This window comes from Micropterus dolomieu, linkage group LG06 (assembly GCF_021292245.1).
Source record: "Micropterus dolomieu isolate WLL.071019.BEF.003 ecotype Adirondacks linkage group LG06, ASM2129224v1, whole genome shotgun sequence".
NCBI lineage: Eukaryota > Metazoa > Chordata > Actinopteri > Centrarchiformes > Centrarchidae > Micropterus > Micropterus dolomieu.
Window position 1 is genome coordinate 18,824,273 of NC_060155.1, and position 15,294 is coordinate 18,839,566.

The window sequence follows — 15,294 nt, forward strand, 5'->3', positions numbered from 1 at the left end:
CATCTACACCAGGGTGGAGAAGCCGTCATTGAACAGGGGAGGGGGTCTACGCCACCACTTATCCCCCACTTACAATGCTGTCCTTTCATCACTTCCCAGGAAACTCAACAAACGTAACCTATTGGCCTCAGGTGAAGATACCAACGATGGTCGTTCAGTCTCGGCCACAGGTAGTCTTAACGACTGTAACGACTGTCGTCACAGCAACAAGGAACACTAACGAACCAGCGGTATCGATGACCCGGGCCAACGACCCCACTGAGGTTAAATAGCTGAGTTTCCCTGCCAGTCAGTCAGAACTGAAGAAGTCCTTTGGATGAGGGACAAAACGTCTTCCAGTAGCTTCAACCAAGTCCAGTTGCCCTTGACTTTAACCTTCGTTGGATAACTATGACCTGGATGACTGAGAATCTTCATAGACAATATACTGTATATGTGTATACATTAGTAATGGGTATCGCTACTCGATACCTTTATGGTATCGACCGAAAAAGCCCAGTATCGAGTAGAATCAAAACGTCTCCAGTCAAACCAGTACTTCATTTGATACTTTTTGTAACCAGATTGCAGCAAAAAATTACTATTTGTATGGTTTTGCTTGCAGCCAAACACGCAAGCAACACACCGAAAGAAAGAGAAGAGCACGTCTTTTTTTTCCTTATGTGCCTGCACCATAAACTGTATAAAAAAAGTCCATATGTGATTTTAACAGCCGCCCACCTTCGGCTGCAGTCTCAGGCATGTTCGTCACTGTTGCAAGTTTATCACCACAAGTTTGGCATTCCGTTGGTTTCATCTTCTGGTATCATTTAACATTTCTCTGTATGTTTTTATTTGCTATTCACATCATTTGTCACTGATCAATACCTGCGTTCCATCATATCAATTAAATGCTTTGTGGCGCTGCAGCGATCAGCTGATTTTACTCACGGAGCCTCTGGCTGCAGCTGCATGTGCTTCATGTGTCGTCGGTTTGATTGGCTGGACGTGCAGCCTCTCTTTACCTCTGTTTGTGTCTTTAGTGTAGTTAAGTGACTTGTTTAAAGAGACTACTCGTTTTATACTTGTGACTGTAAGCAATACCCAACCGTAGTATACATACTGTGTACACTATGTGTTTTACCCTTTACTTTAGGTCTGTTCTCGTCTACCATGAGAGAGCTGACCTCGGTGGGCCATGATGGACCCAAATGGATTGTTCTGGACGGGGATATTGACCCCATGTGGATCGAGTCACTCAACACAGTTATGGATGACAATAAGGTCAGAGTGCATGTTTGTTTTCTGTCCTATGTTTCCATTCCTCTAATGCTGGATTGTGACCCACATTGACCCAAAGCCCAAAGAAATATTTGTACATCCATTTTTGTGGCTGCTGTTTATTTTTGAACAAATGCTTTAGTTCCACAAAACTCATCTGTCCAGGTTCTGACTCTTGCCAGTAATGAAAGGATCAGTTTGTCGTCCTCCATGCGTCTGCTCTTTGAGATCTCTCATCTGAAGGCTGCTACTCCAGCTACTGTGTCCAGGGCAGGAATACTCTACGTCAACCCACAGGACCTTGGCTGGAGCTCGTAAGACACACACTCTCACACACACACACACGTAAAATCATGCTTATTTATTCAGTTTTCTGAAGTTGTATTTTGGTTAGCAGTGCTGTCATTCCTGTATTTCCAGGTATGTGACAAGTTGGATAGACACCCGGCAGGCCCAGTCAGAGCGAGCCAACCTCACCATTCTGTTTGACAAGTATGTGCCGTCCTGCCTGGAACAAGTCCGCTGCAACCTCAAAACCATCACTCCCATACCAGAAAACAGCATGGTGCAGGTGAGAACACACAACGTCTCACCTACACGCCACAGAGTCTTAATCTCTTTGTCACATATCTTTACATCATGTCTGCACACTGTTATTCAACCAGATATTGAATTTCTATGTTGTATTCCTGGCCATTGTCAAAAGATCGATCTGTTACTATGTGTTGTTCAATTAGATGTTATATTTTATGTGTTTTGGTCTATCAGACACTGTGTTCCTTGTTGGACTGCCTACTGACAGAGGACAACACTCCTGCAGACTCTCCCCGAGAACTTTATGAGATCTACTTTGTCTTTGCCTGTGTCTGGGCGTTTGGAGGGGCTCTCTTCCAGGATCATGTGTGTGGTGACTAATAACAATAATAATAATAATAATCTTTATTTGTAGAGCACTTTTCAAAAACAAGTTACAAAGTGCTTTAACAAGTGTAAAGACAATAATACCCAAGAGACAATAATATAAAAACAATACAAGATAAAAGCATGAAAACATTGAAAAGACTAAAATACACGTTTAAGATAAATATAAAATTAGTAAAATACAATAAAATAAAAGGGATAAAATAAAGTCAAATAAGATCGGGAAAGGCTCTCCTAAAAAAGTATGTTTTAAGAAGGGACTTAAAAGAGTTCACTGACTCAGCCGACCTGATTTCCTCGGGCAGGTTGTTCCAGAGCCTCGGGGCCCTGACAGCAAACGCTCTGTCCCCTTTAGTTTTCAGTCGAGACTCTGGAACAGACAACAGACCTCTGTCCGAGGTAGAGGTCTTCCATACACACCAGCACGTACCTTGAGATCCTGACATCCTGAGACTAAATGTTCTGTTCTGTGCTAGCTCCTTTTTATTGCAGTATTTTACGTTGTCGATAATCAGACGATTCAAATTATGATATACAAATCTGATTCACATGTAAATAATTATTGTTATAAATTCTTATATATTTTGTATATCTTGTCACCAAATCAGCAATGCAAATCCCTACTACTTGGCAATAAAGCTGATTCTGATTATTATATCACATTATTTTATGTTATTCAGCTGAATGACTATCGTGCTGAGTTCAGCCGCTGGTGGTCTAAAGAGATGAGAGCGGTGAAGTTTCCTTCCCAGGGCTCCGTCTTTGACTATTTCATTGACTCTGAGATGAAAAAGTTCACTCCCTGGAGCGAGAAGATGGTGCCATTTGAGCTGGAGCCTGATGTACCATTACAGGTGTGTACATGATGTGTGTGTGTGACTGTGTACGAATAACAGAATTTCTGTACATTATGTTCGCACTTATTATTTGCCACATTTTGGACAAGCCCTTTCCATCAGATCATACGATGTGTGTTTCAGACTGTGTTGGTCCACACTCCAGAAACCATTTGTCTGACCTACTTCGTGGACCTGCTGCTCCAGAGAGGCAAACCTATCATGTTAGTGGGCAACGCCGGTGTGGGCAAGACCATCCTCGTGTCTGATAAAGTCGCCAAGCTGAAAGAGGACTACATGGTGGCTAAAGTCCCTTTCAACTACTACACCACATCAGCCATGCTGCAACGTAAGAATCACAGGAATGTGACTTTGGCGGGGGGGGTATAGCAGTGCTAATTGACAGTTATTGCAGAATGTATTGGAAGTGCAAACATCATACATAATAGATGTAAATGTAATGAATTTGGCATTGGGATGACAATAATTTCACATTTTTGATCAACAGTGTTGCCAATTACAGACCTTCCCTTTCAACCCTTTTTTCAGATGTCGTTGCGCTTTATATTTTTTTAGATATTTGATATATTAATGAGCACATTATGTGAATAAAGAAAATCCCGGCTTCAATAAGATTCTGCCTGTATCACAGCGTATTGACATCTCGTTGCAATACCGCACTGCTTTTGACCTTTAATATTGCCTGAAATAAATAACATTTATTGCAATACGAGCTTTTACTCTGACTCTCTGAACTTTTATTCTCTTTTCCTGGTGCAGACTGCATTTTTAAATCCATAAATGAGAACCTCTTTTGTGTTATTCACGCACTGGCTATGTTAAATGAGTCACTTGCTGTGAGTCATTTTCATCGACTGTCTTATACAATATATGGACTTCAGGTGTCCTGGAGAAACCCCTGGAGAAGAAAGCTGGTCGTAAATTTGCTCCTCCTACCGCTAAGAGACTCATCTACTTCATAGACGACCTCAACATGCCAGAGGTGGACGTTTATGGGACCGTCCAGCCGCACACACTCATACGCCAGCACCTTGACTACAGCCACTGGTAAGACTAAGAAACAATATATTCGCAATTAGCTAATTGAATAAATCTACAGTACAGTTAAACATCCACATCTGTAAACACACGTGCTGTGCAGTGGATACCAGTTGTACTGAATTAAATGTTTAGATTGGATCTAAATATACAAAACCTTTCTAGGTATGACAGACAGCGACTGGTACTGAAGGAAATACATAACTGCCAGTATATCACCTGTATGAACCCAACAGCTGGAAGCTTCTCTATCAACCCCAGACTACAGGTATAGACATTCATGCTCACATACACACACACACACTATTATCTAAAAGTACTATTATCACCATTACTCTTTCTACTACAATTACTTAATTATCTTTTTAAGCATAATTTATCATGTTGCAAATTAACAGAATGGATTTAAGTAAAAGCAAGAAGCAAGAAAATTTGTCCTAGAGTGTCCCAGAAGCTGATGGGAATTTATCATTGTTTTGTTTTGGGAGGGTTGGTATATTTGAGTCTGTATTTAGTTTGCTATATGTGGTTTTTGAGCCTTAGTTCAGGCAAGCTCTCAGTTTTAATGGCAAGTAATTTTTACATCTCTTTACTCCTTTCAGAGGCATTTTTCAGTGTTTGCGGTACATTTCCCTAGTGCCGATGCATTAGCCACCATCTTCTCCAGCATCCTGTCAGCTCACTTCCTTCAGGGAGGATTCAGCTACGGGGTCTCCCGCTCAGTCGGAACTCTCATACAGGTGCATCTACTACTATTGGTCTTATCAGCCACTCTGTTTGTCTGTTCCAATATCTATCCAACCATTTCTACATCTATCCATCTTTTTGTTCTGCTGACCCAGGCAGCCATTTGTCTGCACCAAAAGATCAGCCAGAACTTCCTCCCTACAGCCATACGCTTCCACTACATCTTCAACCTGCGAGACCTCTCTAACATTTTCCAGGTAACACACACGCAGTCAATCAGATACAAAATACTAAAGATCATTACGTGAAATGATTTATGTCTCCTTGGTAAGACACTTGGATGAATGATGTTTAATTTCGTGAATGGGATTCACAGTTAACAGATGTATGGGTCAAGTAGCTATAGTTTCCAGTGGGATAATAAGTGGTTGCTGAATGATTAAATACCCATTTCAACTGTCAAGCCACACATACTGTATATCTGAATCTCTATCAGTCAGTGAGATACCTGTTTGTGGGGATGGAGTTGCCAATAAACTAATACTTTAAACGTCAAGTGTGTGTAACTGAATCACATCATTATTTATTCAATGTATGTTGGTGTGTAGGGTATCCTGTTTGCCCTGCCGGAGAGTATCCGCTACCCCATGGACCTGGTACATCTGTGGCTGCATGAGAGCTCCAGGGTCTACTCCGATAAACTGATGGAAGAAAAAGATGTGGAACTCTTCAACAAAATCCTGCTGGACACTGGCAAGAGATATTTTGAGGTAAGAAACAAGGAACATACAGTGAAAATGTTCAATTGAAGGCAACAAATGCTTAATTAAAACAGAAAGCCCTTGTGGCACATCCAAGAATGTGAAAAACAGATTTGATGTTTCCCGCTAATTTGTAGAGCTTCTCATAAAGTATGACAAACCGATTAACTAAAAATAATTGGTCTATTTCTAGCCAGTGAAGGGCAGTTTAACTGTGGCATGTTTAGTAATTTGGTGCTTTTTCATATCTCTGTTTCTGCCAATGTTCTCCAGGGAATAGATGAGTCCATCTTTATCCACCAGCCTTTGGTGTATTGTCACTTTGCCCAGGGAGTTGGAGAGCCTCGCTATCACCAGGTTCAACACATTCATATACACACAAGCTATTCAGAACTACTCTGATCTGGACTCCATAATGCTCCTTTCAAGCATCTATTTATTCTTTATTAACTGTGGTAATAGAATAGGTGAGTTTAATTGTTTTTGACTTTGATCAATTTAGTATGTGGATTATCCATAGCTCACATATTCAGAGACCTTATGGCACAAATTCTGCTGTCATGTTTAATCTGTCAAGACAGTAAATAAGGATTAGCAAACTAATTCCCTTTCTTTCTGATAAGAACTTAATTTCATTATGTATCTGGAAGTTAACACATAGTTACTTGGACACTGAAGAGTTAGTTTATTTGCCCGTCTTGTCAGGCTTCAGACTGGGAGAAACTCCAGAAGACGCTGGCTGATTCTCTGGAGCATTATAATGAGCTGCATGCTGTCATGGACCTGGTACTGTTTGAAGAAGCTATCCAGCATGTGTAAGCCACACACACTCACAGATACACATTCACGCAAATTTCAATCAAAGGATCAACACAGAATGAGCACTTATGTCCACCAGACCATACACACACTATTAATTCTGGTGTTCTGTTCAGGTGTCGTATCAGTCGTATCCTGGAGGCCCCATATGGTAACGCCCTGCTGGTCGGGGTTGGAGGCAGTGGGAAGCAGAGTCTGTGTCGGCTGGCTGCCTTCCTCAGTATGCTGGAAGTTTTCCAGATTACTTTGCGGAAAGGCTACGGCATTAATGACCTCAAGGTAAACACACATTTACACACGCATACAAAAAGTAATTCCACCTCAAGGTAAATTATAAATAATTCCACTGTTTGTCAGATTAACGTTTATATCAGAAAGGCTGAGTGCTGAGGCAGGAATACAGAGTGTGGACCCAAAATGCAGACAGTGGCGAGGCGGATGCAGTTCAGAAAGGTTTATTATGATAAACAGGCTTATGTATGAGCACATGGTGAGAGTCCAAACAAAAGGGAAATCCAAAGGGAACAATCCAAAATGAGGGAACAAAGCTCGGACAGAACACTCACAATCTATGATGACACCACAAGGACTGAACACAACTGAGGGCAATACATACAAAGGCACACCACACATACACAAGAAGGCAGGGCAATTAAACAAAGGTGAGACGCATTGGAAATCAAGGTAGACAGGAAACGAAGCTATACTTAAACACCAAAACAAGACAACCTAAACAAGAACACAGAGATAAAACAGAAATGGACATTTAACAAAGTAACAGAAAAACACCACACTCAAATCCAAGGTCGTGACAGTTTAGCATTGTTCTTCTCTTTCCAACTTTCGCTTGACTTATTTGATGCCATATTTATGTGTTCTTTGTCCCTCTCCTGCAACAATTTCTCTCCAGAGTGATATAGCTGCGTTGTATATAAAAGTGGGGGTGAAGAACATTGGTACAGTGTTCCTTCACACAGATGCCCAAATTCCAGATGAACGCTTCCTGGTGCTCATCAACGATATGCTGGCCTCAGGTTTGGCTACACTGAAATCCTGCTTTAGTCTGTAAAAAGGTACTATTATCAGATCTGAAGAATAAACATACCTTCTTCTATCAAAGACCTTTTTTGTGAATGTGTAGTGTCAAAGACTTTCAGAGCATAAATTCAACAAATTGTTGAGTGAAAATTTCAAGAGGCAAATTTTGTCTTTGACACTTTGTACGCAGGTTAGGTAAATGTTAGAGTAGGGTGAAACCACACATCAACCAATATGTATTAATGAATTATATTTTTTATTAATGGGGTGGTGTATGGATGATGAGGCTTCAATCCCAGGTTACACTTGCTAGTAGAAGCACTTTATAGGATGCCACAAAATTTACAGATTTTACTACACTTTGGGCCGGATTTACTAACTTCCCAAATAAAGAGTACTAAATTGCATGTTCATTCTAAAATATTGCATGTGCAATTGTAGCACCTGTTAAGGGTGATCAACTAAGAATTATTGTGTAGATGACAACAAGTGCAAACACAATGGAGGTGGCAGTATTTAAATGAGGGTTTTGCGTTATTGGTTTCCACTATGGAGAGTCGTGAGGGAAAGCAGCCACTGCATAAAAACCTTGGTTTGTTTCCTTAAGTACGTCCCAAGTATGTGGAAATCGTATGCACCTGCCCATCCTGACTGAGACTTTACTAAGTACTTGAGAGAGCACACCTGAAAAACTGCTTTGGGAAACCCCAGCAGAAACAGATACAGTAAACTGCAATGACCCAGACGCGAGGAAATTAAGGCAGATTGCTCTTCGTCCAGCCAGAGGGAACAATCACCGACCCCCTGTACACCCCATTCCCTCTCCGATACCTACAATGGGTTGTGTTGCTATTACGACCGACGCGCTATGAACAGTTGATGATCGTTTCCTCTGGCTGGATGAATTTTATGCATGGTCCATGCACTACTGCAGCTGGGGGCCCTCCGCAGTGCCACGCAACTTTCTAAATTTTTCCATCTCACGGAGAAAAGAAGTCAGGTCGAAACGAAATTTTCTTTATTCCCATGAAAGTTAATACTACAGTATTGCCAAAGCATCAAGGAAAATACAAATAAACTATTCAATTGATATAGATCATCAAATAAATAAAATAAAATAATTGTATTTCTATATATTGGGTTTAGAATAATATTATCTAATATTGTTAATTTCTCTACGTCTTCTTTCATCACGGCTGTGTATCCTTCTGGCAACAATAACAGCAGCCATCTCTGCGCAACACTTGACGGTTTGCACCTTCCTTTCAAACGTATTAAATACAGATGTTGTTGCACTCACATGCAATTGCTTTTAGGCTTCTTAGATCACATTGCGTGTAGTAAATAAATATATTTGCATGTTACCCGCCCATTACTTTCCACAATAAAATTGAAAAGTCCCAAATTGCATATTCATTAAGGCAGAAGTAATAAATGAACGACAGGTGCTGTCTTGCACTTTTGAAAGATGTAATTCTCCATGCACACTGTTAGTGGATCAGCTTACATGTTAATTTGCTGGTGATATCAAGTTTTCACACCTTTTTACTCACGCAAACCTTTAGTAAATCTGGCCCTTTACTTTTAAAAAGTGTTTTTTATGACCTTTTGATTTTTAGCAGCTATATAAAAATACACTGACTGTCAGTGAGCAATAGATATGAACCCAAGAGGCATCAGAAACTCCACTGAACAGTGCTGAATTCTGTACTCACATTATACTGTAAATAGGAACAAATACACACTTCGAGCTAACATTGTAATGTATGTGTTAATTAGGGGATATTCCAGACCTGTTTAGTGATGAAGAAGTGGATATGATTGTGACCTCGATCCGTATGGAGCTGAGAGGATTAGGACTCATAGATTCCAGAGACAACTGCTGGAGCTTCTTTATTGAGCGGATACGAAGACAGCTCAAGGTCTTAAACATTACTTATGTAATATTAAGAGTAATATGATACCTGCTTGCTTTATTAAAACACACTTTCCCATAGATTTAAAAAAATATGTCTGCCACCACGCTTTTTGTCTTTTAGGTCGTGTTGTGTTTCTCCCCAGTCGGGTTCACTTTGCGGACCCGTGCGCGTAAGTTTCCAGCTCTGGTGAACTGTACAGCCATAGACTGGTTCCACCCCTGGCCTCAGCTCGCCCTGCAGTCTGTCAGCTGTACTTTCATAGAGAAGATACCTGGACTGGAGGTGACAGCACATTCGACTAGCATTTATATTGCACTTTTTTTACATATTGAATATTTCATTTTATCTTTTTCCTCTGGTTTTTGGGAATTTAAGAATAGAAAACGTATGAATTATTACTTAATGTGGAAATGTAGGTAGTGTGCCAGTCAGATCCATAAATATAAAACAACTAAACAATGATTGTATGGCACAATTTAAGTCTCTTAAAAAATTTGGTTACTCTAACCATTGCCTGCCAGTATAATAATTCCCTAAATCCCTGTGCATGTTTATCCTGTACAGCCAAATGTGCGTGCATCTATCAGTGAGTTCATTTCCTACGCCCACACCAGTGTCAATGAGGTGAGTTATTGCAAAAGCGCCGTGGCTGATAATCACTCCTGACACCTTCTCTGTCATCATCTCACGGTTTGTTGTTTATCCACACTGTACAGGTGAGTGTCAAGTACCAGCAGAATGAGAAACACTTTAACTACACCACCCCAAAGAGCTTCCTGGAGTTTATGAAACTGTATGGCAACCTGCTGGGAAAAAAACGCACAGAGCTGACCCAGAAGATGGAACGGTTAGAAAACGGCCTACAGAAACTGCAGACGACTGCCTCACAGGTCAGACAATATGTGATATACTGTATAAATGCAGGCAACCATCAACTATCTTCTTTGTCTGTCTATAAACTATATTCTCTCAATCTGTTGTGCCATTTTCTTTATATTTTGACCGGTCTCTTCCTGTCTGTCTTGCTCAGGTAGAAGATCTGAAAGCCAAGCTAGCAGTGCAGGAGGTAGAGCTGTGGCAGAGGAACACAGATATAGAGGCTCTCATTGCTAAAATAGGACAACAGACTGACAAGCTTAACCAAGAGAGAGCTGTGGCGGATGCAGAGGAGCAAAGGGTAAGGGTAAATGCCACATTCATGCCAATACTTGATTTTACAGTATATGTGATGAAGGAGTAATGACATGGGACAGAAATCAGCCAAACAAACAATCCATTCAAAGTAGACTTCCCATGTTTGTGTTGTTTTTGTTTTGGTTCTTCAGGTGGCAGCAATCCAAGCTGAAGTGACCAAACAGCAGCAAGAGACTGAGGAGGACCTGGCCAAGGCTGAACCTGCCCTACAGGCTGCCAATGCAGCCCTCAATACACTAAACAGGGTAAATCACTTGTGTCCACATAAATACAGACCTGAATCGTGTCGTATTTTATTTCAGTCAATTTGTTTTATATGTGCCCATAGCTAGTGGTGCAAAATATTCAAAAAGTGCTCAATACCAGTCCCCACCAAATGTATGTGTTTGTGTGTGTCTGTGCTCATCCAGTTGAACCTGACAGAGCTGAGGACGTTCCCCAACCCCCCAGCTATTGTCACAAATGTCTCAGCAGCTGTTCTGGTGTTACTGTCTCCCCAAGGCCGAATCCCCAAAGATCGCAGCTGGAAGGCTTCCAAGATGGTCATGAGCAAGGTGATGTTTTACAGTGAAGTCTTGTCCTGTGTTTATTAGATAAATGGTTGACTTCCACAAAGCCAAAAGGTCCATCACCAATAAATTCCCTCCACTGCTGAAATAACACTGTCACGTTTAAAATAAGTTATTGCTTTTTCATTCCTCGTCCCTTGTCTGAACTGCAAACATAACTGGGAATTGAATATTTATTGTTTGTTTGTTTATCTGTTTTTTTATATTTCTTACAATGGCTTATTGACTGCTGGGGGCAGTGATTTCTCTTTTCATATTTTATCTATTTTGCTGAAACACTGTAGTATACTGAATGTTTTATAACCTCTGTAATTCATATTCTGTGTGCTGCTGCTATCTTGACCTCTTGATGGATTTTTTATCTCAGAGAGGCACTTTCCTTGTTAAAGAAAGCTATACATGAAACTGAAAAAGAGATTTTAGCAAACACTGTGTTACATTAGACAGCTGCCAATACGATGTGTAGCTTAGTTTATTTTTATTTTATTTTACTTCTCAATTCCTGCTCATGATTTAAAATCTAAAAACTCTGCAAAAGTATTATATTTGGAGATTTTCAGGTGACTCCATTTTATCTAATCCACACACACCTCTGCACACAAATGCACATGCAGGTGGATGACTTCCTGCAGGCTCTGGTGAACTTTGACAAAGAGAACATCCCGGAGGCCACAGTAAGGTGTGTAAGAGATGAGCACCTCAGTGACCCGGAGTTCAACCCTGAGTTTGTACGACAGAAATCCTCGGCTGCTGCGGGGCTGTGTGCCTGGGTGATCAACATCATACGTTTCCATGAGGTACACACACGTACAGCATCTGTCATAAATAGTTAGTGTCATCTAAGCCAGAGCTTGATCTTTCTCAGTGTACCGAAACTGTGTTTTTGTTGTTTGATGAGTGTTTTTCTGTTTCCCCAACTACTGTGCTGCCCTGGATAGATTTTTGTAAGTACAGCTCTGCTTTGTTGACTTTATATTGTAGGATTTCAAATACGAGTGTACTGATTTTCATATTTTAGGATTTTAAAACCCGATATTCTGATATATTGGCCGATTTTTCTTTCATTTTTCGTCTTTTCAGAAACACAAAAAATAAACAAAGATTATCCCTAACAATTGTTACGTGTAGGTATGAGTCCTCACCAAGAAAACATGACATAATGCAGTTTTAAAAACTAAACTTTTTTTATTGCTATAAATACTACTTTGAACAAAAGTACAGCTAATAATGGCAGCTGTGTTTTTTTGTGGTGGATTTGTGGTTGTGACAACCTATGCATCAAAAACACTCCTATGCATCATAACATGATTGAAAGCTACGTCTTCTGTTTCTCTGTTTGTCATTTATCAGCTGTGATAAACACCAATACCGATTTATGTGCAATTAGCTATCAACATATATTGATTATATTGGCATGTCTGGCATTAATTCAAATATACAGTATGTGCTTGATATATTATATTATGTGATCACATAAATAAAGTGTTTTAATAATGATCTTGGTTGTTTAAGACTGATGTTAATGGTTGTGGTTTTGTCTGCATGCCTAAAAGAATTGCATGGTTTTTTACTGCTTAAACTATAAGCTTCTAAATTGTACTGTATTTCTAGTGGAGCCATTAAATTAATGGATAACTTTGGGTCATACTGCTGTGTATGTGTGTGTGTGTGTTTGTTTTGTCAACAGGTATTATGTGAGGTAGAGATGAAGAGGATGCGTCTGTCTCAGGCCAATGCTGATCTGGCCGAGGCTGCTGAGAAACTAGAGGCCATCAGGAGGAAACTCGCTGTAAGTCGGTTTAGGTCATCATTCCTTTCTTTGTCTTTCTTTCATTGTTTTCTTTCTAGATTTCTTTCCTTGCTTTTGTAAATATATTTAGACTGAAAAACAAATGGCAAGCCCCTTCATTTTAATAACGTGACTGCAGTTTGTTCGTAGGTCCTACGGCTCTGCATTATTTTACTAGTTTACTATAATCCAACACCACTTCTGCTGCAGGAATTTCTCTATAATTCTAGTTACTCCTGGAAGTGTTTGATTAGCTTGTTGCCGGTAATACTAGAAATTCCTAAGCACATTCTAGACAGAGGTTGTCTATGTCCATGTGGTTTCACACTACTGCTTTTGTTTACAGTTTGCACATTGCGTAGAAATAATTTCAAATATAACTAAGATAGAGTTTATTCAGGAACATCAACAGTGACGTGTCGTCATATTTTTTGGAAATTCCTCTTCCTGTCTCTCTCAGGAGTTGGACAGTAGCCTGGAAGCTCTGACAACAGCATTTGAGAAAGCCACATCAGAAAAACTACGCTTTCAGGAAGAGGTCAACCGCACCAACAAGACAATAGAACTAGCCAATCGGCTGGTCAAAGGACTGGAGGTGGGCACAGCAGAGACCAATGAGAGATCAGTTTAATTCATGTTTCTTAGTTGATTTCAGGCATTTTGTAGTAGTGCAGTATGTTGTATAGAGTACTTGTTACACCTTACTAACAGTATTATAGTAGATACTTCTCACTGTATGTATACTAGGCTTGGGCAGAATCACGGTATAACAGTATAGATATACAGTTTAAAAGTCCTGACAGTATCACTTTCAATACCATCAAAAATACACTTCTCTTGCTATAAAACTGGTACAGTGATGCTGTATTGAGCAGATGTATTGTAGTGTACGCCCTCAACGAGGCTAGCAATGCCACGTGAAACTGCCTGACATCATCGTCAACGCTGTAACCCCCTTCACTTTTCAAGAAGTTGGTAAACAACACACACACCGGCTGACAACATTGCTCACCTTTTCCACTTATCCACTGCATTCACCTGCCGCTCGCGCATGGCTGTGGGTGGCTCGGGAGGTAGAGCCGGTCACCCACTAATCAGAAGATCATTCCCCAGCTTCTCCAGTCTGCAAGATAGTGAACCCCCAACTGCAGTGTGGCGGGGATAACAATACACACATCAGATTTTTCTTGTTGACAACTAGTCAACAAGAAAAATGCCTTTACACCTGTTTGGGAGTAGTTTGGCTTCAGTCCTGGTGATAAAGGTGAGCCAGCCAACACAGACGAAGCTATGTGCACATCTTACCCTTTCAGCGCACTGATATGTCGTGTACACCACAGCAACAAGTGTCATTGGCTTCTCCAGCAAGAATCTATGGAAGGACACTCCGTTCCTGTCTATTCATTATTCTATGGGCCATAAGGTTTACTGTATTTACCTCTGTGAAATGTCAGGATTGAAGTCATGAAAACATAGATACCACCTCAGCCTAATGTATACTGCATTTGCATTTTTCAGAGTGAGAATGTGCGCTGGGCCCACTCTGTGGCTGAGTACCATGAACAGGAGGAAACTCTCAGTGGGGATGTCCTCCTGACTGCAGCCTTCATCTCCTATGCCGGCTCTTTCTCCAAGAAGTACAGGAGGGAGCTGCTGGACAACCTCTGGATGCCATTTTTGCGCAGCCAGAAGGTCACAATGTTACAAACACTGAAAGATTTTCCCAGAATTATTCTACATTGAAAAATATATTCCTAAATTAAAAGGCTATCTTTGTGATCGATGTGAAAATCTGTCACTTCCTTCTCCACATTCCTTTTCCTCCCTCTATCATTCCCACGGATGCTTGTTCTTAGAACAGAAGATTATGTTTAGATTCCCCATCTCCTTTTGTTTTTCTCATTATTCCATATCATCTTCATCAGATGCCCATCCCTATGACCGAAGGCTTAGATCCAGTGTTGATGCTGACTGATGATGCGACGGTGGCCCAGTGGAACAATGAAGGCTTACCAGGAGACAAAATGTCAACTCAGAATGCGACCATTCTCACTAACTGTGAGTAGTGGCATTAAATAAACTCTCACATCACCATAGTGAAGTTAGCCCCTTTTTCGCAGTCAATACAAACTGTGCAGTGCTGTGTTTGCCCAATAATACTGTGTGTGGGTCATGTGCGTGTTGCTCTAGGTGAGCGCTGGCCTCTCCTCATTGATCCTCAGCTTCAAGGCATTAAGTGGATCAAGAGTCGATGTGGCAGCACCCTCAAGGTTGTCAGTTTAGGGCAGAGAGGGTGAGTGTTTTCTAGTTTTTTTTTATATATAGCTGATGTATTCTGTTTAAATGTATGCACTTAAACATATCCAAATCTCTTTGTGGGAAATCTTTTACTGTGAAGCATTTTACCATCACAAACCCGCCACCACCAAATGTTGTGCTACT

The 15,294-nt window shown here is 40.6% G+C and overlaps 1 protein-coding gene across 8 annotated transcripts in view; it reads left to right on the top strand.

The window, feature by feature from the left end:
- dnah9l (dynein, axonemal, heavy polypeptide 9 like) overlaps positions 1 to 15,294 on the top strand; it is a 49,755-nt gene that overhangs the window by 18,772 nt on the left and 15,689 nt on the right. For 4 of the 8 annotated variants that reach the window (XM_046051275.1, XM_046051277.1, XM_046051279.1 and 1 more), the window contains 29 exons: positions 1,136 to 1,263; positions 1,426 to 1,574; positions 1,681 to 1,831; positions 2,029 to 2,160; positions 2,862 to 3,035; positions 3,162 to 3,366; positions 3,920 to 4,085; positions 4,242 to 4,344; positions 4,679 to 4,816; positions 4,919 to 5,020; positions 5,372 to 5,533; positions 5,798 to 5,881; positions 6,230 to 6,339; positions 6,460 to 6,622; positions 7,254 to 7,377; positions 9,161 to 9,303; positions 9,421 to 9,582; positions 9,865 to 9,924; positions 10,017 to 10,190; positions 10,331 to 10,477; positions 10,626 to 10,739; positions 10,905 to 11,048; positions 11,678 to 11,860; positions 12,002 to 12,007; positions 12,751 to 12,852; positions 13,313 to 13,447; positions 14,371 to 14,544; positions 14,778 to 14,910; positions 15,043 to 15,145. In XM_046051275.1, coding sequence (XP_045907231.1) covers positions 1,136 to 1,263; positions 1,426 to 1,574; positions 1,681 to 1,831; positions 2,029 to 2,160; positions 2,862 to 3,035; positions 3,162 to 3,366; positions 3,920 to 4,085; positions 4,242 to 4,344; positions 4,679 to 4,816; positions 4,919 to 5,020; positions 5,372 to 5,533; positions 5,798 to 5,881; positions 6,230 to 6,339; positions 6,460 to 6,622; positions 7,254 to 7,377; positions 9,161 to 9,303; positions 9,421 to 9,582; positions 9,865 to 9,924; positions 10,017 to 10,190; positions 10,331 to 10,477; positions 10,626 to 10,739; positions 10,905 to 11,048; positions 11,678 to 11,860; positions 12,002 to 12,007; positions 12,751 to 12,852; positions 13,313 to 13,447; positions 14,371 to 14,544; positions 14,778 to 14,910; positions 15,043 to 15,145 — 3,871 coding nt within the window. Of the gene's footprint in view, positions 1 to 1,135; positions 1,264 to 1,425; positions 1,575 to 1,680; positions 1,832 to 2,028; positions 2,161 to 2,861; positions 3,036 to 3,161; positions 3,367 to 3,919; positions 4,086 to 4,241; positions 4,345 to 4,678; positions 4,817 to 4,918; positions 5,021 to 5,371; positions 5,534 to 5,797; positions 5,882 to 6,229; positions 6,340 to 6,459; positions 6,623 to 7,253; positions 7,378 to 9,160; positions 9,304 to 9,420; positions 9,583 to 9,864; positions 9,925 to 10,016; positions 10,191 to 10,330; positions 10,478 to 10,625; positions 10,740 to 10,904; positions 11,049 to 11,677; positions 11,861 to 12,001; positions 12,008 to 12,750; positions 12,853 to 13,312; positions 13,448 to 14,370; positions 14,545 to 14,777; positions 14,911 to 15,042; positions 15,146 to 15,294 lie in introns of those variants that run through there. The other 4 variants (XM_046051276.1, XM_046051278.1, XM_046051281.1 and 1 more) reach the window with 3 other exon arrangements.